This window comes from Triticum dicoccoides, chromosome 7B, assembly GCF_002162155.2.
Source record: "Triticum dicoccoides isolate Atlit2015 ecotype Zavitan chromosome 7B, WEW_v2.0, whole genome shotgun sequence".
In the NCBI taxonomy this organism is placed as follows: Eukaryota; Viridiplantae; Streptophyta; class Magnoliopsida; order Poales; family Poaceae; genus Triticum; species Triticum dicoccoides.
In genome coordinates this window covers 620,615,617-620,641,742 of record NC_041393.1, presented here as the reverse complement: position 1 = coordinate 620,641,742, position 26,126 = coordinate 620,615,617, and the positions used below count along the sequence as shown (strand labels likewise).

At 44.6% G+C, this 26,126-nt stretch overlaps 2 protein-coding genes, 2 non-coding genes and 1 pseudogene across 7 annotated transcripts; 2 read left to right on the top strand and 3 right to left on the bottom strand.

Annotated features, from left to right (window-relative positions):
• The first annotated feature begins 7,621 nt into the window (after positions 1 to 7,621).
• TRNAH-GUG lies at positions 7,622 to 7,693 on the top strand. The gene has a single exon. It is a non-coding gene; the product is annotated as a tRNA-His (tRNA).
• A 1,206-nt stretch (positions 7,694 to 8,899) lies between these two features.
• On the top strand, positions 8,900 to 8,971 carry TRNAH-GUG. Its single transcript has one exon. It is a non-coding gene; the product is annotated as a tRNA-His (tRNA).
• Positions 8,972 to 14,912: 5,941 nt separating this feature from the next.
• LOC119335720 (external alternative NAD(P)H-ubiquinone oxidoreductase B1, mitochondrial-like) lies at positions 14,913 to 19,746 on the bottom strand. The gene is made up of 10 exons (XM_037607813.1): positions 19,602 to 19,746; positions 18,978 to 19,239; positions 18,666 to 18,872; positions 18,221 to 18,471; positions 17,279 to 17,498; positions 17,076 to 17,180; positions 16,491 to 16,763; positions 16,239 to 16,366; positions 15,593 to 15,712; positions 14,913 to 15,451 (listed from the first exon to the last, which is right to left on the bottom strand). The coding sequence occupies exons 1-10, from the start codon at positions 19,703 to 19,705 to the stop codon at positions 15,364 to 15,366; spliced, it is 1,758 nt and encodes a 585-aa protein (XP_037463710.1). The 5' UTR covers positions 19,706 to 19,746; the 3' UTR covers positions 14,913 to 15,363.
• Positions 19,747 to 20,405: 659 nt separating this feature from the next.
• LOC119335721 lies at positions 20,406 to 22,836 on the bottom strand (annotated as a pseudogene).
• LOC119335718 lies at positions 20,406 to 26,126 on the bottom strand. 4 transcript variants are annotated; one of them, XR_005161988.1, is made up of 4 exons: positions 25,038 to 26,126; positions 24,769 to 24,945; positions 23,863 to 24,601; positions 20,406 to 23,018 (listed from the first exon to the last, which is right to left on the bottom strand). XR_005161988.1 is itself a non-coding variant. In XM_037607812.1 (3 exons), the coding sequence occupies exons 1-3, from the start codon at positions 26,043 to 26,045 to the stop codon at positions 23,924 to 23,926; spliced, it is 1,863 nt and encodes a 620-aa protein (XP_037463709.1). In that variant the 5' UTR covers positions 26,046 to 26,126; the 3' UTR covers positions 23,682 to 23,923. The 4 variants fall into 4 exon arrangements, 1 of the variants encoding a protein (XP_037463709.1); XR_005161989.1 differs by having other exon boundaries at positions 20,406 to 23,013; XR_005161990.1 differs by having other exon boundaries at positions 20,406 to 22,788.

Here is a 26,126-nt window from a genome sequence, read left to right as displayed (position 1 = left end):
CAATTTAAGATGCACCTTTGTAATATTGTAACAGATTGTAAAAGACTAGTGTATGTTTGAAATAGTGATTATGTTTGTTGAAAAGATGTGAAATGGAAACGTGGGAACCACTTGTGAATAAAATCTGAGCATTTTTGAAATTTCTGACATGTGGGACTGATGTATGGCATTATGACTAGTGGGACCAACGCTAAAATATAATGATTGAAAATAGAAAATAAATGATTGTAAGAAGGCCAAGGCCCAAAAATAAAGACGCTGGAATATTGGGCTTGGCCCATGTAGCCCACAAGAATTGACTTGGAAAAATCAAGAATTGTTGGGCTAGGCCCATGTAGAAAATTGAATTGGACCGGGCTGAATCTTGTGCCACATCAGCTTGCCATGCTGGATGCCTACGTGGACTGGGGAGGCTGCTAGTGATCAAAATGCCACAGTAGGAATATTTTGGTCATAAACGTCCATGACCTTCTCACAGAGAAGGTCGCTATAGTCAGTTTACGACCCTCAGCTTTTGACCTTCTATTTTTGGTTACAAAAAGGTCGCAAATGAAAAACTATGACCTTTCAGTGACCAATAGTGGAGGTCACAAGATAGCATATTTCTTGTAGTGTAGGAGAATGATGTGATTGACTTGACCCATTCCGTTAGCTTAGCACTTGATCGTTTAGTATGTTGCTACTGCTTTCTTCATGACTTATACATGTTCCTGTAACTATGAGATTATGCAACTCCCGTTTACCGGAGGAACACTTTGTGTGCTACCAAATGTCACAACGTAACTGGGTGATTATAAAGGTGCTCTACAGGTGTCTCCAAAGGTACTTGTTGGGTTGGCGTATTTCGAGATTAGGATTTGTCACTCCAATTGGCGGAGAGGTATCTCTGGGCCCACTCAATAATGCACATCACTATAAGCCTTGCAAGCATTACAACTAATTAGTTAGTTGCGGGATGATGTATTACGGAACGAGTAAAGAGACTTGCCGGTAACGAGATTGAACTAGGTATTGAGATACCGACGATCGAATCTCAGGCAAGTAACATACCGATGACAAAGGGAACAACGTATGCTGTTATGCGGTTTGACCGATAAAGATCTTCGTAGAATATGTGGGAGCCAATATGAGCATCCAGGTTCCGCTAATGGTTATTGACCGGAAACGTGTTTCGGTCATGTCTACATTGTTCTCGAACCCGTAGGGTCCGCATGCTTAAGGTTTCGATGACAGTTATATTATGAGTTTATGAGTTTTGATGTACCGAAGGAGTTCGGAGTCCCGGATGAGATCGGGGACATGACGAGGAGTCTCCAAATGGTCAAGACGTAAAGATCGATATATTGGACGACTATATTCGGAGTTCGGAAAGGTTCCGAGTGATTCGGGTATTTTTCGGAGTACCGGAGAGTTACGGGAATTCGCCGGGAAGTATATGGGCCTTATTGGGCCATACGGGAATAGAGGAGAGAGGCCAAAAGGAAGGAGGCCTGCGCCCCTCCTCTGGTCCGAATTGGACAAGGGGCGCAGCCCCCTTTTCCTTCTTCCTCTCCCCCTCTTTCCCCTTCTCCTACTCCAACAAGGAAGGAGGGAGTTGGGAGTAGGACTCCCCTTGGCGCGCCCCCTCCTAGGTCGGCCGCCCCCTCCCCCTTGCTCCTTTATATACGGGGGCAGGGGGGCACCTCTAGGCACAACAACAATTGATCCTTGAGATCTATTAGCCGTGTGCGGTGCCCCCCTCCACCATATTCCACCTCGATAATATCGTAGCGGTGCTTAGGCGAAGCCCTGTGACGGTAGAACATCAAGATCGTCACCACGCCGTCATGCTGACAGAACTCTCCCTCGACACTCGGCTGGACCGGAGTTCGAGGGACGTCATCGAGCTGAACGTGTGCTAGAACTCGGAGGTGCCGTAGTTTCGGTGCTTGATCGGTCGGGCCATGAAGACGTACGACTACATCAACCGCGTTGTCATAACGCTTCCGCTTTTGGTCTACGAGGGTACGTGGACAACACTGTCCCCTCTCGTTGCTATGCATCACCATGATCTTGCGTGTGCGTAGGAATTTTTTTGAAATTACTACGTTCCCCAACAGATAGGACCCGGATCCGCGACCTCCCGCGCGTGGTGGTCGGATGCGTGGGCCAGCGAGGTCCATGCCGTGCTGGACTCCTCCTCCAGCGCCCAGCGCCACCACTTCCTTCTCCCCCCCCCCTCCCGTGCCCGCCCTACCTCCATGAGGCACCCATCCTCCCCGCGCCTTCCCGCCATCCCGGCTTCTCTTCCCGCAACGCATCCCCCCCACCCCGCCTCACCCCCACTGGACCACATCTCCACTTACCTCTGCCACCTCCCAGCGCACCTCCTTCCCCTCCTCAATCCCCTCGCAAACCCCGGATCCGTGGCCCTTAGTCCTTCCCTTGGGCGGATCCAGGTGAGGTAGAGGAGCACCGTCACACCTCCTTTCCCTTCCCCAGGCCTCACCGACCTTCCCCTCGCCTCGATCTGCAGCGACGCGGACTACCGGCAGTAGGGCGCGCCACCTTTCCCCTCCCCTCGAACTTTTTGGGTGCCAACGACCCAGCGTGGTATTCGGCGGTCGGGCTTGGGCGTGGAGGCCACCGCCGATCCCTTGCTAGATCTCTTTCCACCAATATCTGGCGACCTCCCCCTCGATCTGGTCTCCCTTCGACAATGCCTCTGCTGTCCCACATCACCACCTCAAGTGAGCCGTCGTCAACACGTCTGATTGGTCCTAGTGGACGTCGGCCACCATGATCTACGCCGACTGGAGACCCTTGAGCCCCCGCGCAGTTCGCGTGGTGTGCCCGTGTGGTGCAGAGCTCGTGCGCGTGCAATTCACGGCATGCTTTTGTCGCCGCGGCTGGATCCACCCCTCCCACGACTGGATCTACCGCGGCCCTGCCTTGCCTCGCCACCCTTTGATAGTCTCAGTGATTGACGTGCTAGTGCAGCTCGCCAGCGACGCAAGGTGCAATGCACCTCGCCGTACTGTGCGGATCATAGGAGTGTTTTTCCTTTTTTGGATTTTGGATGTGCAGTGCACCCGGATCCCGCGAGTAGTGCACCCGGATCCCACGAACAGTTAGGTGCACGTGGAGATTCAGTTAATTGCAGCGTGATTGCAGTTTGGTGGCGCGGGTGGCATTTTTTTCTTTTATTTTTATAGAAAAAAGTTTCATCTCGTCAGGCACAAGTAGCCTATTCTATTTTGCATATACAGTTCAGTGGCATGGTGTAGTCTGCAGGTGCAGCTGTTCGGCTTGTGACATTGTGGATTTTGTGTGTACGGCTGTGTGTGTGGCTGTATAAAAATAATGAAAAGATATAGTATATGTTTTGAAGCTCACTTTGTTCTCCCACGTGGTTCACTATAATAAAACTCCTCAATTGTTCACTATATCAAATACAACGCTGCAGTGCATTTGACCCTCGAATGTGGTTCACTTTTCAGAGTGATGCCGTTCATTTGCCCCCAAATGAAAATGCAAAAAAATTAGCGCAAGATGATAATGCGGTTCACTTTGATATATGTCGCGGCTCATTTGCCCATATATTTGCGGTCCACTAGCGTCAGAAAAGAAAGTTGAAAAAAAGACAACAAAAAGAAAAACTCGTGTGGGAAAATTTATGTCCCACAAAAAAAACATGCAGTGCACTTGTCGGTCTGATGAAGTGCAGTTTTTAGTCTGAAAGCAGTGCGGTTTTCTGTCTGATACAATACACACGACGATTTTGGGTCGCGAAAAAAAAGAGTCTCTGCATTTCGTTAAAAATCAAAATTTCTCTTAAACCGTAAGGATTCAGAGAAAGTGTTCTACATGAAAAAGTTGTGTCTCGTCAATATCTATCCAACGGCGTATAATTTGAATCATTTCAAGAAGCGGTTTGTGAAAATTTCACGAAAACCGGCCGCTGCCTCTCGTCGTCAGCCGCACGATTTTCAAAATTAACTAAAAACCGTAAGGAATCTCAAAAACATTTCAATATATGAAAGTTGCGCCTCGTCATTAGCTTTCCAACGGCGTATCATACGCTTCATTTCGACAAACAGTTCAAAAACTGAAGCGAAAACAGTACCAAAAATTATAAAAAAATCGAAAAAAACACAATTCCATGATTTACTAAATTTAAAATTGCTCTTAAACCGTTATGAATTAGAGAAAATAATAGGTATGAAAAAGATGCGCCTCGACGATATGTTTCCAATGGTGTATCATTTGCTTCATTCTGACAAGTGGTTTAGAAAAACACGCGAAAAAACGCTCGTTGCCACTCGTCGTGCATCGCACCGTTTTTAAAACTGCTCATAAATCATGAGAATCTCAAAAAATGTTCAACATGGCGAATTTGCACATAATCCATAGCTTCTCAACGGTATATTACACGCGTCGTTCCGATAAACGGTTAAAAACTAGAGCAAAAAAGGTACCCAAAAAACACCGCGTGCAGTTTTATTCGACACGAAGTTCACTAGTCTCTGTATTGCAGTACCTTTGCTACTGATAGTGTAGTGCCCTCGCGTTGAGCGTGCAGTGCGGAAGTGTTATCATGGAATTTTGATTTGAAGATTTGAACCTTTATCCTTGAGGTCCTTTGCGTCCTAGGGATTGCTGATACAAAATAACCAGATATCGTGGGTGTGTATGCCTTTCTTGTGGTTTGAGTTTCTAGGCTTCATACCTCGTTTTGCGGGCCGGAAACAAGGCACTAGGAGATTCCTCCTCCAAGTAAACTTATTTAAGATCTTGATAAATATGGTGCCTTATGATGTACTATAAGGCAACATTTTTGTTGTTGTTCTGTGAGCAGTGTGGCTCCAAATGGTCGTGGCGTGTGCGGCCATGGGTCCGGCTGCTCTTTGGGTCGCTACCCTTTGTCTTCCATGTTGTGCGGTGAGGCCGATGGGGTCGCTTTGCCGGGAGCATGCTGATAACGTGTTAAAGTAAAACGAGAGAGAAAGAGAAAGAGAATAGTTTTGTGTATTGATGGATGACATGTTACATATTTATAGCCCCCGAAGGGACGCGACTGGTACAAGAGTTGCACCGGTTGCCTAAAGTAACCGCTTGATGGTTTGGAACTTGGAAGTGGAGATATAACCCTTAATTAACATATGCTAATTAATCCTAACACCTCCTTTGGCCATAATGAAGCTCCACCCTTAGCTAGTAGGGAAAACCAGCAGGTTATTTAGGTATCCTGGTCAGAGAATTATTAATCGAAGCAATGAGTGTTTTGCTAAAAGAAGCACCACCAACTGTTTTGCATTTCGGGTCAGGACAATGCTGCAAAACGAGGGAACTTTGACAGATCAGAGACAAAAAAGATCTACGCGCAAGTGTGCGTGTATCTAACTATCTAACCAGGTGTTTCTTGGACCTCACACCTCAAGCCTGGACATTCTTTCTGGAAAGAGTTGGAGCGGGAGGCCTACATGTTCCTCTTGAAATGCCCCTTTTCTCTTTTTCTCCTCTGATGAAATCTGAAAAGATCAGGAGGCAAGCACTAATTTTTGCAGATAGGGACATCTAGTACATTGAGACCGCAGCTTTTGTGGCTAATCTCAGTACAGTAGGAAGATGGTCCACCATTATGGAAATTTGGGAAACCCCGCACAAAGTTCGGTGACCCTCGAATTAGGACAAGCTGGACGCGGATTTGGTAAACATGGTTTCATGTGCACCCCTTATGAATATTAAATAGTATATTCAAAATTTTTAAAAAAATCAAACAAATCTAAATTTATTTTTGTACTCCCTCTGTACCGTAATATATGTTGCTAGAGTAGCTGGGCTACTCCAGCTACATATATTACGGTACAGAGGGAGTAATATACATATTCAATCGGTAATACTCGAATATAAAGTTTCATGAAGAAATCGTATCTGTGCTAAACTAGTAAAAATGACAAAATCGAAGCTATATTAAAAAATACTATTTGATGAATAGTATGGTCATAATTATATTTTCTTCACTAAGAATATCATGAGTGTCAATACATCATGAAACTCCGCACATGAGTAGAATGGTCGACTAAGTTTCATACTGCAAAATTTCAGAATTTTAAAAATTCCCCAATATTTTTTATTAATTTCTATTCATGTGAGTGCGCGTGAAACCATGTCCACCTTTGTATTTTCGAAGTTTGAACCATAATGTTTTCTATAAACGATGCAAATATTGGTTGGATTGGACTTTAGTGAAGCGAAACAACAAAAAAGATCGGACATTCGACAGAACTGGCTGCTGAAATCATGATTGATAATGAATAGATGGAAAGGTTTTTCACACACACACACAAAAAATCATCTCGGTACATTTCAGCGGTGGCCGATATAACTGACAAGAACCGACATGGTGGGCCCCGCTCTGTGGTACGTAGTACCCTGTAGCGGCGTACGTGTACATCACATGTACGTGCATCTGGCGTAGGAAATGGACCATTATTCACTCACGCTCCGTGTGGTACAAAAGCGATCGACGGCGTACTGAGCCACGTCGACTCGTATCCGTTTGGCTGGCCAGGAGAGGACCAGGCAAATACTGTACACATACACGCCATCATCGTCGATCACCACCTGATGTGCTACGACTACTGCATTTTTACGGTTATTAGAGCAACTCTAGCAGACTCCGCATAACGCGTGAACCCGCATAATTCCGGCGAGTATACGAGCTCGGTCTAATTTTTTAGCCAGAGCAGAGTCTGTATACTCGTCCGACCCGTAATTTTTTTTGCCGCAGCCCGCAAACGTTACCTCCGAAGCAGTATAACTGCGGGTTTGCGGGGCAGTTGCGGGTTCGAAACCTTATCCCCCCACCGCCGCATTTCTCCCCGATTCCCCACCGTGCCGCTCGATTTCTCGTCGCCGGCAAGCCTACGAAAGCCATGGACGGCTCTGGGGATGAGGCGGAGCGTCGGCGCCACGCCAAATCTGACGCCGCGCACAAGCGGGGGGCGCGTCGGTGGCTGAACCGTGGTAGCCGGCCGTCGTCGGCGTTCGACCACCGCGAGCTTGAGGACTTCGACCGCGAGCTCGCCCGCCGCCGCCACGCCTCCTCCGGCAACTGATCCGCGGGGAGCTCATCTGCAGGCGCATCGCGGCTCATTTCGGTGAAGAGCGAGCTGGAGGAGGAGCTCTCGCCTCGCGCCATGCCCGATGCGCCACCGCGCCGAGGCGTCATTCCGGTGAAGAACTATCTATGGAAGCGAGCTTCGACGAGTCTTTGCTTAAATTTCTCGCGCGAAACAAGCTTTTTAAAATTTTACGGGTTTAGAGATGCTCTTACTCGTACTGTCGTACAGTCACTGATGTTCCCAACCAGAACTAGTTATTTTGATGTTACTGTTGCTGCTACTAGCCTGGCCTACAACTGGTCACTGATAGTTCAGGTCCCATGCAACTAGTACTAATTTAAGCTGTAAGGAATAAAATAGTACTACTAATTCGTGTCATGTTCGAGCTTAAAGTAGAACGTGCTACAGCGCGGCATTGCATACCGATCATTGAGCTTATGGAGAAAACAACCTAGATTATTACTCGACCTATAATAATTATTAAATAAATTGAAAGAAATTCAATAATAAATAATGTGGCTGTAGTTCAGTGGTTAGAATTCCATGTTGTGGCCATGGAGACCTGGGCTCGAATCCCAGCAGCCACACATTAGTTTTTTTTCGGTCAGCCCTTGAAAAAAAAAACCAACATCTAGTACATTGAGACCGCAGCTTTTGTGGCTAATTTCGTAGCAGTAGGGAGTGGGCCTACAATTTTGGAAATTTGGCTAGCCCCAAGACATCCGAAAGTTGCTTTTGGAGCTCGGTTTTCATGGAGGTCGGTTTTTGAAAAATTCAAAATTCCAAAATTTTCATATTTCTACATTTCAAAAACTTCTGAAAAAAATATAGACATATATGAAGGCATACCACACATGTGTGTGTAAATTTTCAGGACGAAATACGTTGAAACGAGGGTTGTGCAAAAAAAACAAATATACGCTTCTTAACACATGATACTATTCATCCCAAAAGTCCATGCATTTTTTTTGCATAGATCGCATCTCAAGGTAATTCTCAAAAAAAAATTAGAATTCTTTGAAACCAAAAAATATGAATTTTATTTTTTATTTAAAAAACGGACTCCATGGAGGCCGAGCTCCAAAATGCCGTTCTCCAAGACAATCCTCTTTCCCAGCAAAAAAAGTCAGTGACCATCGAATGAGACCAGTTTCAACCATAATCTTCTCCATAAACGATGCAAATATTGGTTGGATTGGACTTTAGTCGAGCGACACAAGAAAAAGATCGGACATTCGACAGAACTGGTTACCGTAATCTCGGTACATTTCAGCGGCGGTCGAGAACTGACAAGAACCGACATGGTGGGCCCCGCTCTGTGGTACGTAGTACCCTGTAGCGGCGTACGTGTACATCACATGTACGTACATCTACCCCCATGCTAAAAGAAAATGTACGTACATCTAGGCTCTAGCGTAGGAAATGGACCATTATTCACAAAAGCGAGTGACGGCGTACTGAGCCACGTCCACTCGTATCCCTTTGGCTGGCCAGGACCAGACAAATACAGTACACGTACACGCCGTCATCGTCGATCATCATCTGATGTGCTACTGCTACGTTTTTACGGTTATTAACTGGTCACTGGTAGTTCAGGTCCCATGCAACTAGTACTAATTTTAGCTGTAAGAGATAAAACAGTACTGCTAACTTGTGTCATGTTCGAGCGTAAAGTAGAAGCTGCTTGCGGCATTGCATACCGATCATTTGAGCTTATGGAGAAAACAACCTAGATTATTACTCGACCTATGATAATTATTAAATAAATTGAAATAAATTCAATAATGAATAATGTGGCTGTAGTTCAGTGGTTAGAATTCCACGTTGTGGCCGTGGAGACCTGGGCTCGAATCCCAGCAGCCACACATTACTTTTTTTGGTCGGCCCTTGAAATAAAATCCAACGTAGATTAGTACTACTCGCCCATAATAATTAGAAAATAATTTGACGGAAATTCAATAGTAAAAAACAATGTGGGTGTAGTTCAGTGGTTAGAATTCCATGTTGTGGCCGTGGAGATCTGGGCTCGAATCCCAGCAGCCACGTTGCTTTTTTTTTGTCGGCCCTTGAAAAAAAAATCCAATAACAGGTAAATAAAACATGGGTGTTCAGAAAAAACGTGGAAGGAAAAAAAGCGGATGCATTTTGTATAGTACTACACCAAATTCACACGAGCTTTTACATTTATTACGAACAAGATAAAGCACTCTGGCAACAGCTTCGCGTGAGACGCGCACGAACTGCAGCCACCAAAGTGACACTTGTTCAGTTTGTTGTGCCAGATGCGCTTCCTATTCACAATCAATCACATGCAACGGAGAAGGATGATGGATCCGTTGGCACTTGGTACGACAAAAAGGGAACGAACAAGAGAGGCAGCCTTGCTCGCTCGCCCAAGGCCCCGAGCATGATAACATGCTGTGCCACATAACAATTTTGTGTTGACGGAAGAAATCACGCACAGAGAAGTTAGAAATATTTGGCATATTCTTACAAAGACCAAAAGCAAATGCCACAAAAAATGGTTCAAAGAATATGAGCTCGTCGGAAACCCCTGCGCAACAGGGTCACCGCCTATGGTTGGGAAGATGGTGTGACCATCCTCCTAGAGGAAGTAGTGAAAGCCGACGATCTGTAGTTGACGATGTAGTCAATTAGAAGCGCGCGGTCGTTTCATCAGAAGCTTCCTAAAAAAAATGCATCACCCGTCACCTGGTGTAGATTCACAAAGAATTATGTTTCGGAGGCTTATTCTCCCGTACGGTTCTGCATGAAATTGCCGAGAGTGGGATAACGGAGAACACAACATAAAAAAAACTTGGCAAGCTTGTGTGAGTTCAAATTTGGTGTACAATATGTGTCTATCCCTAGACTCTCTTGTTTGCATACTTTCAACAGAGAGATGACGCATGGGGACACATCCGAAAAGCACAGAAAACTACAAACTGCCACGCGCTGAAACAAAACTGGGAAAGTAAGGAACGTGTCATCAACGAGCTCGGTTGATGGCTTCATTAATTTGAAGTCGGGCTCTATGCCTTTTCTCTAAAAAACGAGCTCAGACATTGACACGTATACCAGAGTATTAGCAGTGCATTGTTCAGCAATTTTTTAGTTCTTTCAACAAGCCGCGTAACATTAGCATGAACTCAATTCATGAAAAGCAATGGACGCATTCTGTGGCGAGTTGAGTCAAGTGGGTGTGGTGTGCATTGTTGCTCCTTTTTCCTCATGCTACAAGTACAAGTAGAACAACTCATCTTATATATTGGTGTTATTTCTCCTCAACTAGCAGTATGGGACTACACTTGTCTTGAAAGTTAAATGGGGTGAATAGGGACCCTGGAGGAGGTATCTATACTTGGGCTTCACGCCTTAATAAATTTTAGTATTTTCAGATGCTTGATGAGAGCAAAATCATAAGTTTGTGTGATTCAATGGTTTTGCAGCACATAGTATTAGTATCTATCCACACAACACCAAGCAAGCAATAATAATCAATGCAAATCATTATGAAATTAACAACTATGTGATATTTCTGCCGTCCTCAAGAAATGTTTGATCACCATAAATAACACAACTGGCTTGTCCTTAGACTTACTGATGATTGGCCCCTTGTTGCACTCTTATACTTTTTAATTTTATTGTTACTCACATTTCATTGCAACTCCACCGTCACAAACCGTAACTGTCACATCGTTTAGCATTTAGGGTGAATCTTTACTATTTTTGCACTTAGGAATTCATTAAGCTTCTTGTGGGTCGATATGTTTACTTATTGAAAAGATCTACCATTGATCGCCTACACCTATGGGAGATCAAAGTTACTCTCTACCAGACCCTTGAAGAACCCTAGCATCACCCCTAACTCATCCTTTGGGGTATTGTATACATGGTGACTATGGTTTACATAATCTTGTACAAGCTTCTGATGGAAACCGCCAAATAAGGGCAATATTTGAAGAGCTTAGTGATTATCACATGATTCTGTTTGATTGTCCTTGTTTGTGAATAACACCACTCTAAGACACTAGTAACGATGTGCCACATAAGGATGGTCTATTAGCAGGATACCCAAAACTACCATATAAAACATAGTCAATCGTAAGAATTTGAGGTGTCTATAGAGTATGATTCCTTCATATCACAAAATACATGGACAAGCGTTAATGTAAAAAAAATATCAACAACAAATGTTATTTTAAATATTTAGATCAAAAACTTGTAAATGAAATGTTTAGATTTATCTCAAAAAGAATATTTATAATATAATAACTTCCTTTTGTTATTCTAATCGATAATAGTTATTCTACATGCATAGTATATTTTCACAAAATATATTAAAGTTGTATACAAAAGTAGTAATTTTGGAATAACCTTTTTACTAGCCAAGCCACAGATTTTCTACATTATTCTTTACTAGATACCAAGGTTGGAAAAAGCGCTAGGCGTAAACGAGGCGGTTAGCCTTCGCCTAGCGTCTAGACGACGCTTAAGCGCCCTAGGTACATCCTAGGCGGACATATAATTTGGATAGCAGGGTGTTTTAGGGTTTTATATGTGTACATATATTAACTTAGAGCAAATAAGTGAGTAAACTACCAAGTACTGCCATTGAAATATGACCCTTTTGGCATATTTGTGCAACAGAGCATGATTTCACATTTCAGCGGGCAATTTTTTTGCTTCTCCTGCCTAGAGTTTCGTTAATGCCCTAGCCAAGGCGTATGGTCATTGGCTAGCGGCTAAGCGTGCCTAAGCGCCTCCTAGGTACCGCCTTTTCCAACAGAACTAGATACACAAATTTATTACATTGTAGAGAAAACTTTTTGTACACAATTTGGATAGTAAAAAAAATCATTCCAAAACTACTAGTTTTTGTACACAACTTTACTACATTTTATATAAGTTTACTAGGGGTGTAGAATAAATATAGTACACCCTAGCTTAGATAGCACAAGTGTGTGTATGCGTGTGTTTGTGGAAATTAGTGGTCAAAAGTTAATATTGAAGACCATATCAATATCCAAAAAAACATGAATTTTTTAATCAAGGGAGTACCTCGTAAACACTCCATCTCTCGCACGCCCACAATAAATGTGAATATTGAGATGCCATCAAGGTCTTTCCATTGCGAAGTGTGGCTCCACTATCTGCCAGATAGCGGGCGATGGACTGCATGGCTCCATCTGATACAACCATCCTTGCAGAAACATATGTGGCCGCCAGCTTGGGCTGAGGTCAATTTGCCTCAGTTTTGATTTAGATGTCTTACCTTGAAACCACGTTACAAAGCGGACAATCTAGCAATATCGTTTTGTTTGGACATATACTTAATGAGAAGAATTTTCAGAAACCAACTCGAGAGAACAAAGGTTTTGAAGCCAAAAAATTGATGTAAATATACGTTACGACAAACATAGCATGGAACAAAAAAATGAAGGCATCCTCAATGAACAAAAACACTACACTGATGGATTTCATTACCATGGACAGTAGGCAGCAAAGGGGCGGGGGTAGGGCGTTGAACCCATTCTACTCTTTTATTTTACTGATGAATTCTTGCGCATGGCCTTTCCCGGCCAGGAACCACACGATAAGTATAGAACAACAATCAGAGCACCAACATGACGTAGTTGTGGATAAAAAAACTAGGGATGGCTATACTCAACGAATAGTATGCAATATGTAGATTCCATATATGGAAACAACACTTAACATGCAAGGGGACCAATGCCCCCCCTCCTCCATATGCGTAAGATGTCCTTAATTGTTAAGATTAAATATCAAATATTACTCAAATTTCAAGCATAATTCTCCTTGGCCCTCCTCAACATTCTTCATCAAGCCCCACCACTAATCTGATTAAATATCAAATATTACTCAACAGTAATGTACATTATCACATTCTTCATCGTAGCCAACAGAGGCACCTCTATTTCCAAACAACAACCAAAAAGCTTCACAACATTGTGGTGAATGATTTATGATAGTATGACAACCTCATTGATAAATCGATCCATGTTAGTTTACTTTACTAGTTTTGACATTTTAATTTTTGACACATATTGATCATACACAATACCCTTATAAATTGTGCCATGTCCTCCATGGACAAGAATACGTCTGGCATCAAAATTGTTGGTTTCGTTTTCCAACTCCTTCACCAATATTATCTTTATTTTATTTGTAGCACTTTCATCTAACATTAGTTGTCCAAGAGCAAGCCTTAATTTTTCTTTAAGTATGCACTCGATTTTGTATGCCTCTCTCCTGACTATTGATGAGTATAGTTGCACATAATGCAAGAATTATGGCACCAATATCAAATCCAATTGCAATACTTATGCATGCAGTATGAAGAATTTCGAATTTTCCAAACCGTGAATGCTATCCAAGTAGTTAAGCTCAGTGATGACTTACCACATAATTAGGTTGTGTCCCTTAGCAGATGTCACACATGTCCCTTTTGTTGTATCCATGAGTACAATCTTTGCAGCTAAAGCCTTCGGGATGGTTCCCGCATGTTCCATGCAAATGTTTGGCAATGAGTACTCTTGATATTTGTAAATATAATATGGAGTTGAGCATGAAAGGATGCATTAGATCACTATAATTTACAATGTTATAACCATTGCTACAGAAAGCTTTATTTTCGCTTACTTGTAGTTTCTAGTTTAAATCTTTCACTCCTACCCTTCCAATTCTTGGTTTCATTCAAATATCTTTTGACTTTTCATGGCAGAATATAACATGACATGTCAAATACATATTCCCGCGTGTGACACGTTAAGCATTTTTTACGGGGAGGGGGGCATTTGGCACTAAGGAAGCTCCACCCTTAGCTAGTAGGGGAAACCAGCAGGCTATCAAGTATTCTGGCTAGAGAATTGTTAATCGAAGCAATGAGTGTTTTGCTAAAAGCAGCACCACCACACATGTTCTTTCTTTAATTTCTGCTAAGGATTTGTGTTACATATGGGCTAGGACATGCTGCGAAACAAAGCAACTTGACAGGTCATAGACAAAAAATCGTAGTGTGTATCTAACTATCTATCAGGTGTGTCTTGAACCTCACACCTCAAGCCTGGACTAGACATTCTTTTTTGGAAAGGGTTAGGGTGGGAGGCCTACATGTTCTTCTCGAAATGCTCTTTTCTTCTTCTCCTTTGATGAAATCTGAAAAGCTCCGGGGACAAGCACTAACTTTTGCAGATAGGTATATACGTCTAGTGCATTGGGATCGCAGCTGTCATACCTAACCTCAGTAGTAGGGGGAGAGCCCGCCATTTTGGAAATTTGGGTTAAGCCCCAAGACAAATCCGTCATCTTCCGGCCAAAAAATTGAAACGTTGTTTATTTGCTTCTGTAAGAGCATGGCAAATATTGGCTGTACTGGGCTCCGCTCTCTGGTAGTGGTAGGTTCTACCCTGAAATGGCCTGTACATCTAACGTAGGAGATGGACCATTCACTGACGCCGCCCCGGCCGTGTGGTACGAAGTACGGTGTACTGGGCCACCGTCTACTTGTATCGTCTGGCCAGGAGGAGGACCAGACAAATACAGTACACGTATACGCCAATCACCACGTGATCATGTACGTTCTCACATATACCCGTAGAGATGGCCATGTGATCATGTACAGTACTGTAATGTTAACTTATCGTTACTGCTGCTGCTGCTCACTGATGGCCAAAGTCGCATCTACTTCTTATTTGGCGGTTTTCTTCCAGCGTAAACCAGCACTGACTGCTGTTACCAAACAAACCATCGTGTGCGACGTTGCATACAGATCAACGATGTTAATGGACGCGTAAAAAAAACGATGTTAATGGAGAGAATAACCTACATTGTTCTTTATAATTATTCCCACAAGATGTTAGGGAGTCCACTAATAACAAGTGAAATAAACATGGAACGAAAATCAGCAGAGCCAGTTCAAAAGAATAATAAGAAGAAGAAAAACAGAGCCATGTACACCAAATTCACACGCATTTTGCACATTTACCAATGAACTGTGGGCACTCGGTCAGTTCGTCGCCCCAGGAACGCTTCAGAAGTTCAGATTCACAGCCAACCACATCCAGAGAAGAGAAGAGAACCATCACATATTCACATGCAGCAGACGAAGGGTGATGGCTCCGTTGGCAGGACAGGAAAGGAACAATCAACAGACAGACAGCCTTTGCTTCCTTATTTGCCCAATCAAATACTGTACAGAGAGGTTTTTGCTGCGTTGCATCGTGGAATCGAGTGCCTAGATCCGGCTCGAGTCCCTCCCGAATATGAACCTCCGGGTCCAGTCGGATACCACCAGGACCCGAGTGCGCCAGCTCACCTGCTTGCTGCTCATTCATTCATGGAAAGGGACGATCTCAGTTGCGGCTAAACGACTCGGGAAGGGGATAAGGCGGATAAGGCTGAGGTGCCATGGTTTCTTCGTTCGGACAGAGTGGTGGATGGTATGGGTCAGTCATGGTTCTTACCTTGCGTAAACGGAGTACCAGAGCCACTGGGTGCTGTGGCCCATGGAGACCCAGTCGCCCGGGAGCTCGGCCGCGGCTTGCTCCCCGCCCAAGGGCGCGAACTGCCCGAGATGCTTGTACCTTGAATGCCAGGACATCAAAAGATGAGGTGGTATATATAAGATAACGAAGCAAGAGCAAATGATCAGCATAAAACTAGCTAACTCCAAGTATTCCACTGAAAAATTTGCGAACGAAGAGCCTGGAACTGCCCTAGTTATGAAATCAACCCAAGTTGTTTTTAAGCCAAAGGCTAACCATGTTGCAACTCAAGCATGTTCTTCCTAAAAAAGTCCAAGTGTTACCGTGAAGATAATAGATTGTAAAAATCCGAGGGGGTTTTAGGTAACCATATTGCTGATTTCCTAATTGTTGAATACTGCATAATTGAAAGAGCAACTGTAGATATGGACCCAGTGTTTATTAAGCAGTTTTGGGTACAGATCACCCCTATCGAAGTAGGTGGCTACTGACAGCAATTGATTACTATCTAGAGTCATGATGTGCCCCCAAAGCTGTGCAAAGTTTGAAGTACAGGTTATGCCTTTCGGGCCTAAAAGATGTGAGTATGAGGGTACAAGTACAGCTGTAACGGAAAGCTAAATACCGGAATGGGCGGAAGTTGTGATGCCCTTCCCCTGACCCCGTCAGGCGCAACGGACCTTCTGGATGCTCTGTGCAGTGATCCTTTTTGTTAAAGCAGTCAGCAAGATAATACCCTTGTTGCGCGGCGACCTGACAAATATCACAGAAATAATGAGGGAGTATTCACACAAAGACAAATGGGTTGTTCACGGACCAAAACATTATCTATTCTAAAATATCATCAACCCATGTGTTCTATGGAAATTGAGGCAACCTGAGCAGTCGCCGGAACAGTTTTAACTTGGGAGTCGACATGACACAAAGCTTTTTTGAACTCCTCTATGTTAACCACCATCGACTCCTTGTGGGAATCGCCTATGCCTCCTTTTATCAAATCAGCAATATCGACCATGTGCATACTTTTCATATACAGTTCTACTTGAGGGTATCTTATACAAATATCTTCTAGAACATCGTTTATTTCTTTCAGTGTCAAGGTGCCAGAGTTATCCTTGTCTGCTACTTTAAATATTGTTGAAATGTCCTCCTGAAAAAAACAAAAGCAAACGAGTCAGAGGGAGGATGAAACATGCACTGGACTTTGCTAACTTAGATGTTCAGTGTGCTTGTTTATTCAGTGTGATAAACTTTGTTATACTTATACGGAGGAAACTGGAACATACATGCATACCAGTAGAATGACTAATTTGACACCGATGACAGATCTACCAAGAAACCATAACAGTGCAATGATAATTCAGAGGTGCGGTGTGTGTAGCTGTTCCTATGATATCTCCGCCTAGGAAGTACGAAAACGCAAAGAGGGTGCAAAAATATTTATGAAATGCTTTATATATACCATTATTTTCCTTTGACTTATTGAAGAACAGTCACCAATTGCATAGACACTATCACACTCAGGAACTCTTAACCATTCATTAGTAGCCAAGGCACGTCGTTTGCCCTGTTGAAAGAGAGAACATTTGCATTCGTCAACAAAATGTTAGAAGTTAAGCATAACTTGGTAACCTGAACACACAACTTTGATTCAGATTGAACAACCTGACCAACTTGATTCATGAAGTCTGTAATGACGGGGCGAGTACCAATACCCGCAGACCAAATAGCCATTCCATACGGCACCAATGTTTCTACACCAGATGATTTGCACTTCACTGTAATTGAATCATCAGAGACCTTTATCACTCTGAATCCTGTACTCAACTCGATGCCGTCTCTTTGGAACTTTGATTCAGCAAACACAGCTATCCTTTGGTCAAACCTACATGATGAAATAGATATATCATCTCACAATAAACTGGAGAGAAGAGAAGATCTACTGACGCTACAAACAAAGGCATGGATATTGAAACAGTGGGCAAATTTTTCCCTTGTCAAATCAAGCGTCCAATTCCCCAATAAAATCACAATATCTACAGTAAGCGTGATAATTTCATGGCAGTTAGGAACATTCATTTTAAAAAGAAAAGGAAGCGGAGGAACAACAGGGAAGAAACCGCCACAATCCAAAAATTACTAAGAAGATTTGGTAAGAATTAATCCTACACTGGCATTGCTTGGGGGTAAGGTGGTTTTGGTCTATCTATCCTGGTAAGGAATCAGTGACTGGGATATATTTTCCACTTCTAGTGACTAAATTGTTTTCCTGAACATGGAAAATATCCCAAATCGCTATTCACTTTTTCCTGAGAGTATTTGAGAATTGTTCAGGAGGAAATTTGCTGGGGAGCTCAGTACTTGCAGCATGCATGTTCTAGTCTCCTAGATGTGAACCAGCCATACAATCCTAATTATCTGGGAACGAAGACTGACATACCGATACATTAATTCCCCTGGAGGCTTTTAATTCATACCAAAATATGTTCTTAGCGATGAGAGCCTGACATAATAGTTCTTTGAATATACCATGCAATGGAAGTGAATCATGGCTATTACTGCAGGATCGTTCAACCCTCATTATATGGTAATTTAGTACCGACTTACGTATTCAATATATGTTCTCCTGATTGAATAATTGTTATCTTCACAAATTGTTCAATTGCAGGATATAGCTTCACCAGATCTTCGACAAGAAAATCATGCAACTCCGCGGCAAATTCAACCCCAGTAGGTCCACCACCAATAATCACAAAGTGAAGGATCTTCCTTTTCTCCTCTTCACTGATGTTAGGAATTGACGCCCTTTCAAAGCAGTCTATCACACTCTTCCGAATCTTTTGGGCATCCTCCACTTCCTGGCTTTTACAACGTGAGGCTGTAAGTACAAGATGTGGCTAATAGTCCATGAATGTAAATTTCCTAATGCTTTACAGTACAATATATCTGAAGATGTTGCAGAACATTAAACAGAATAACTTACATCTCAGAACTGACTACATGAGAGAAAGCAGAACAGTGAAGAGACACACAATGCTGCACAAGATTTTACCTTCAGAAAGTGGCAGTGCTCCATCACGCCAGGAGTGTTAAATGTATTGACAGCAGCCCCAAGAGCGACAACCAAGTAATCATAATCAAGCATGAAATCGCCATTCCCGTCCAAATTGGTACCGACAGCAGAGCGGCAGTGGACGGCTTTCTTCGTCGGATCGATCTTCAAGCACTCTGCTTCATAATACGCGACGTCCTTCCCCTTCTGCAGAAAGAAGAACAAGAGAAGCAGCCAGCCACTGTGTTACTCCACAGCTTTGCATAACAGCAACCACAAGAGGGTCGATGGCCAAACTGATCAACCGAGTACCTTCTCGAACATCCTCCGTATCGGCTCGACGACGCTGCGCGCCTCCACGGTGCCGCAGGTGACGCTGGGGAGCAGGGGCGTGAACGCGAAGTAGTTGCGGGGCGAGATGACCTTCACCTCGTAGCGGGAGGAGTCGAGGTTCTTGAGGAAGGAGGTGCCCGCCCAGCCGGTGCCGAGAACCACCACCTTCTTCTTCCCCGGTGGTGGCTCCGGAGCCTCCTCTGCCCTGGAGGAATCGGCATAGGCCACAATGCCTCCGCCGCTGCAAAGCCAGTGAAGAAAATCTTTGAGGCTCGCAAATGCTGCCAGCCACCTCGATCCGGAAGAACAGGAGTGGATTTTGGGGACAAAAATTGGGACTGTTCATGGAGTAGTACATCGGATGGATGTCTGTCCACTCCATGAACATCACCTCCCTGCTGACTAAGATTATCTACATAGATCGCAGAGTGCTAGACCAAGGACACGGCTACGAGAAAGAACAAAAAGAGAAAGGGTAAAGCGGACAAAAGGGGCGGCAAGGAACAGTGGATCACCATCATCACGCAACAGAAAGGGGAAAAAATGGAAGAACTTTCAGAGGAAACGTGGAGGATCGAAGGGGATCGGGGGTGGGGGAGGCACCTGGCGGCCGTGAGGAGGAGCGCCGCGGTGGAGACGCCGGCGGGGCGCCGGAGGTCCTCCAGGAACCTGGCGGCAGCGCGAGAGGCGAAGAAGGAGAAGCCCATCCTGCTCCAGACCTCTCAGCTCAGCCTCACTGCTAAATCCAAATCAGGCTGATCAGGTCAGGTACTAGTGTAGTACTATAGTCTATAGATAGGTAAAGATTGAAGGGTGTGGCTAGGTCTCACTCGACTAAAATTTAATATGCAAAAAAGAAAAAGGAAAAACTGAAAATAAAATTTGCACGGATGATTTTAACCAAGACTCGGTCAAATGATATAGTAACATGCAAGAAAAAAAACTGAAAATAAAAATTTACACGGATTTAACGTAAGACCTCACGGATATTATTAACCTCCACACTCTGGGGATAAGATCTGATTGATTGATGCCTTGGTAACTTCGTCTGGATCTGGTCTGGTGCACATGCGCTGACCCACACCAGCAGAACACCGCCAGTGACCACTGCATCATGTTTCTTTCTCCATCTTTATTCATACACGATCACCACACCAGCAAGGGGTTTGACCTGACATAATAAGCAAGCAAACGTAACATGCTTAGGCAGCTTAGCACATTCCCCCAAAAGAGACATGCTTACCACTTGATGCTGCCACCAGCTACAAATTCTGCCGAGGTCAGATGTTTCTGAAATACTACACAAGTGGCAGGCTACGCTGAAATTATTTACAGTGACAACCCATGTACAGAGGGACACATGTTCAGATCTTTTCAGATGCGGAGTATGACAGGCAAGTCGACATCTGACGACAATAGATATATAGAAGACGAATTTGGCCTAAAAGGTACAGTTTCCAGGATTCGTTCCTAAAAGGGAGTAAACTCTTAAAGCAGTACAAGGAAAAAGTAGGAAAACATAACACTCTAATTGTTGCCGATGTTCCAGCTGATCACTGCAATGCAAGTCTCAAGTCTCACTAAATGAAGACTGATGAGAGCAACAAAAAAACAAACAAAGCACTGCAATTCTCAAGTCTCAACCTACTACACTATATTCATACGACCTTGTTGCCCAGCTATTGCACTGAATTATGACCACTTCGTTCCAACCAAAACACCAATAAGGCAAAAATGTTGATTCAGAAACTGGATCAATAAGATCTTTAAGGTGCCGAATATAAGGCCAGACAATATACTCGAATGATATTTCATCCTTCGCCGGTTACAGAACTGAAAACCCAGCCTATCTTGCAGAATCTGGGGAGTAAAGGTCTGATGCCTTGGTAACTTCCTTTGGATCTGGTGCACATGCTCTGACCCACAACAGCACACAACCAACCAGCACCGGCAACTCCACTATGTTGCTTATTTATACATGACCACACCAGCAAGGCACCAAATGATGATTGTTTAGAGACGCTTGACCTGACGCACAACATAGGTAGGCAAACATGACATGGGCCTGATGCTGTCACCAGCCACAAATTCTTCCGTCACACCGGTGACAGGCTCAACTGAATTTACAGTGCAACACATGCTGCAAAGAACTTGTCCTGCAGTCATATGTTTGAGGATTACACAAGTTGCAGGCTGAACTGAGTCTCCAGTAGAGCACATGTAGAAAGTGACACATATTCAGAATTAGAGATTCAGACAAGTCAACATCTGATCAAACATATCAGTAGTACATAATTTGGCATCAACTACCAAAATTAGGGTACAGTTCCCAGGATTCACGCCTGTGGAAACTCCATATTACTGTACATGTTTTGGATTTTCTACTGGCACCAGGAAAATAAGTTTTAATCAGCAATGAAGATGGCAATACTGACAGTAATACATAAGGAAAACTGAAAAATAAATAAAATTGCAACACTCGTTGTCGTACCAGATGATTAAAGTACTGCTGTACTAAATGCAAATTGAGCAGCAGAGATAGAGCACAACAAGTCTAGGGCAACAGGTTAGTGTTTTTCTAAGACTTTCTTGTACACCAACAGGGCAACAGGCTAGTGTAGACACTGGGTAATCATGATAATTTTTATAAGAGTCTTAAAGAGTTAAGCCGCAAAATAGAAGGCACAGACGACATACTCCACGATCCTTCATGGACTGCAGAACACAGCATCCCGCCTACCTTGCAGACTAGCTTGTTCTTTGTCTTACCTAATGGTTGCTAGTTTCTGATGTTTCATATTGTCTGACCATGACTCCACAACAAACAAATCAGTAAATCTTGACAAAAGCCTCGTGCAACGGCTGGATTGTACTTGGTGAGGCCTTTCTGAGAGGCCATAGTTTTTTTCTTTCAAGAAAATGGCAAGTATTCATATGATCCTTCTGGAGCTCTTCTAGGTAATTAATCTTGGGAGTAAATAGTATCAGTTGCTTGAGACTAGTAGACTTCTTCACCACAAGGCTTACTAGCTGCATCTCATTGTCGCGCCCCATGAAATTCATCATATTGAGCAACATAAGGTTCTCAAAGCCATTGCCATCCTCTAGTGTCTCTCCCTCTGATTGCCCTCCATCAGATAGCTGTTCCATTGACCCCTGTTTCTGTGAGTGCTTTTCCTCAGGTGGCTCTCCCCCTGACACTCCTCTAGTTCATTTCCCTCTGACAGCTCCCTCTGTCTGCTCTTCCTCTAGCTCATCTTCCTCCAGAGCAAATGCGCTCTTCCTCCAGCGTATCTTTCTCCAGTGCTTCTCCTTCTTACAAGTCTTCACCCAGCTCATCTTCCTCCGGTGCCTCTTGCTCGGATAACTCTTGCATTGACCCATTTTCCTCTGATTCTAATCCTGATGGTTCATCCTCTGGCTCATATGGATAACTCCCTGTCAGAAGCTGGTGAGGGCATAGTAAGCATTCAAACTAACTAAGCACATCAAGCGCAAGCAACAATACAATGGCTACTAACTGAATGCTTTTGTCAAGGTCCTAAGGCAATTTCGTTAACAGTGGACATCACCAAAGGTTATCAAGCAATGGAAGATATAACAGCTGGCATGCACCTGCACAATTAACCTCTCCAATCGAGGGCCACAGCAGGCCACGAGGAAACAGTAAATGTCGTTCATGTTGTTGATCTCCGTTTCAAACATCAGTAGCTGTCACTCTCAAATTCTGCAATTTGCATGGTGCAGCGTTTCTGGCAACTGATCTGGCATGAGCCTTGGCAGACAGTCTCTTCAAAGCATAGCAACAAAGATGGTTATCGGTAACTGAGTATTGGGATCAACCGGATGATGCGAAATGTAAGAGGGATCAGTAACTGAGTAACTTGGTAACTTCGTTGAGGTTTGGTGCACACAACCTGACCCACAACAGCACACAACCACCAGCGACCACTCCACCATGCTGTTTGTTTATACATGATGACCACACCAGCAAGGCACCAAATGCTCGAGAGGCCTGACCTGACACATAATATAGGTAAGAAAAAATGACATGGCTTGAGCTGTCACCAGCGACAAATTCCCTCAGAGTTAAGCCAGTGACAGGCTAAACTGAATTATTGTAGTCATATGTTTCAGGATTACACCAGTGGCATGCTAAAATGAGTTTACAGTAGAGCACATGTAGAAAGTGACATATTCGGATGCAGAAAGTGACAGACAGGTCAACATCTGACCAAACATATACTCCCTCCGTACGGAATTACTTGTCTCGGAAATGGATGTATCTAGAACTAAAATACGTCTAGATACATCCATTTTGCGACAAGTAATTCCGAACGGAGGGAGTAGGTAGTACTCCCTCCGTCCCATAATATAAGAACGTTTTTCAAGCTAATATAAGAACGTTTTTCAAGCTAAGGGGGTACACAATTTGGCCTCAGCTAGCACCATTTGGTACGTTTTCCAGGATTCATGCCTGTTGAAACTCCATATTACTGTACATGTTTATGTTTTTCTCTTGATGCCAGGAAAAGAACTATTAATCAGTAATAAAGATGGCAATAAGGACAAATGAAAAAAAATGCAACACTCGTACCAACTGATTGAACTACTGTGGTACTAATGCGAATTGACGAGCACAAAGATAGAGCGTAACAAGTCTCAGCTTTCTACAGTGTTTTTCAGGACTTTCTTATCCAACAACAAGGCCACAGGCCAATGTAGATACTGGGTAATCATGGTATTTTTTATAGTCTTAAGGATCTAAGAATATAAGGCCCAGACAACATACTCCATGATCCTTCATGGACTAGAGAACACAGCATCCTGCCTACCTTGCAGATTAGCTTGTTCTTTGTCTTACCTAATGGTTGCTTGTTTCTGATATTTCACATTATCCGATCATAACTCCACAACAACAAAAATCAGTAAATCTTGACCAAAGCCTCATGCAACGGCTGGACTGCACTATCATCAGGCTCGCTGAGAACTATCTGAGCATTTGGCGAGGCCTTTCTGAGAGAAAATAGTTTTCTTTCAAGCAAATGGGAAGTATTCATATGATCCTTCTGGAGCTCTTCTGGGTGATTAATCTTGGGAGTAAATAGTATCAGTTGCTTGAGACTAATAGCCTTATTCAACACAAGGCTTACTAGCTGCATCTCATTGTAGCGTCCCATGAAATTCATCATTTTGAGCAACATAAGGTTCTCAAAGACATCGCTGTGCTCTGGTGTCTCTTCCTCTGATTGCCCTCCATCAGATTGCTCTTCCATTGACCCCTGTTTCTGTGATTGCTTTTCCTCAGGTGGCTCTCCCCCTGACAACTCTTCCACTAGTTCATTTCCCTCTGAAAGCTCTTCCTCTAGTTCTTCTCCCTCTGACAACTCTTCCTCTAACTCATCTTCCTCCAGGGCATCTCCCTCTGACAGCTGTTCCTCTAGCCCATCTTTCTCTGGTGCTTCTCCTTCTGACAAGTCGTCATCCAGCTCATCTTCCCCATGTGCCTCTTGGTATGATAGCTCTCCCATTGATCCAAATTCCTCTGACTCTGATCCTGATGGTTCATCCTCTGGCTCATATGGATAATTGATTGTCGGAAGCTGCAAGGGGGTGTAGTAAGCATTCAAAATAAGTAAGAACGTCAAGCACAAGCAACAATACAATGACTACTAACTGAATGCATTTGTCAAGGTCACAAGACAAAAAAATTTAACAGTTCATCAACAAAGGTTATCAGGCAATGGAATATATAACAGCTGGTGTTCACCTGCACAAATAGCCTCTCCAAACGAGGGCCACAGCATGCCACAAGGAAAGAGTAAATGTCGTTCATGTTGTTGATCTCCACTTCGAACATCAGTAGCTGAAGCTCTCTCAAATTCAGTAATTTGCACGGTGCAGCGCCTGTGGCAGCTAATCTGGCACGAGCTTTGGCAGACAGTCTCTGCAAAGCATAGCAATGAAGAAGATTATCAGTAAGACAGTAACTGAGTATTGGGATCAACCGGATGGCATGAAATGCAGAGAGCGACGAACCCGTAGGATACTGCTGCAGAGAGTAAGCACGGTGAGGTTGGACAGACTGGTTAGTAGTTGAAGCCAGTTTCTGCGCAGCTCGCAAGCGTAAGCCTCCTGTCCATAAAACCGGATTCTGGTGCCGGACAAGCGTCGCCGGCGGTTAGATGCTCTGAAGCAGATGTAAAGGTCAGCAAGACTAGTGATGGTGGCCGGGATGCTGTAGGCGGGCATGTAGGCGCCGCTGTAGCGGAATGAGCGCAGACCGGATGCCTCATCGGCCAAAACAACGTCGGTGCACGGATCACACTCTGCAACGGTGAGGCTACTAAGGTGCGCCCCGGCCGCCGCGACGCTGACGGAGTCGAGGCCTTCGCAGTAGCGCAAATCGAGGGTGTGGAGAAGGGGGCACGCGGCGACCAGACTGCTGACTGTGTCGTCGGAGATGTGGACGCAGCGGAGGTGGATGACCTCGAGGGCGGTGAAGGGGTGGGAGCGGGCGGAGAAGGAGTTGGGGAGGTCGACGCGGATGAAGCGGAACGAGAGGCGGGCGAGGTGGGGGTCGCCCAGCGGGAGCCGGAACTTGTAGAAGCGGGCGAAGAAGTGGTGCACGCGGTGGACCTGCAGGTCCTCCACGGCGCAGGCGACGGCGAGGTCGAGGCAGCGGCGGAAGTGCTCGGCCTTGAACGCGCCGATGCCGAAGGAGAGGGCGAACCGCTGGAGGCGCCGCCGCCCGCGCCGCTCTAGGGTTTCGAGGAGCGGGTGCGGGGAGTCGCCGACGCCGAGGCGGAAGTCGAGGGAGGAGGGCGCCGGCCAGCGGTGCGTCCAGAGGGAGCGCCACCGGGTGGAGAGCGCGCCCGTGCGGATGGCGGATTTGAGCGGGAGCAGGCAGAGGACGTGCAGCCGCAGCGCCTCCGGCAGCTCCGAGATGCGGTCCTCTGCCGCCTCCGCGCCTGCTTCTACTTCCTCGTCCTTCCGCCGCCGCCGCTTCGTGCCACCCTCCAGATGGGACGCCGCCGCCGCCGCCATTCCTCCCGTTTACCGCCGACGGCTCAATGCTCCGTCAGACCTCCGGCTAACGCTCTCGTTGTTTTGGGCCAAAAACCTCCG

Coding starts and splice junctions, on each gene's coding strand:
- LOC119335718 (XM_037607812.1), bottom strand. CDS start 26,045: ATGGCGGCGGCGGCGGCGTCCCATCTGGAGGGTGGCACGAAGCGGCGG. Junction 24,946..25,037: donor TCTGCAGCAGTATCCTACGG/GTTCGTCGCTCT, acceptor TATGCTTTGCAG/AGACTGTCTGCCAAAGCTCG. Junction 24,602..24,768: donor TGGAGAGGCTATTTGTGCAG/GTGAACACCAGC, acceptor ACCCCCTTGCAG/CTTCCGACAATCAATTATCC.
- LOC119335720 (XM_037607813.1), bottom strand. CDS start 19,705: ATGGGCTTCTCCTTCTTCGCCTCTCGCGCTGCCGCCAGGTTCCTGGAG. Junction 19,240..19,601: donor CTCCTCCTCACGGCCGCCAG/GTGCCTCCCCCA, acceptor CTGGCTTTGCAG/CGGCGGAGGCATTGTGGCCT. Junction 18,873..18,977: donor TACGGAGGATGTTCGAGAAG/GTACTCGGTTGA, acceptor TTCTTTCTGCAG/AAGGGGAAGGACGTCGCGTA.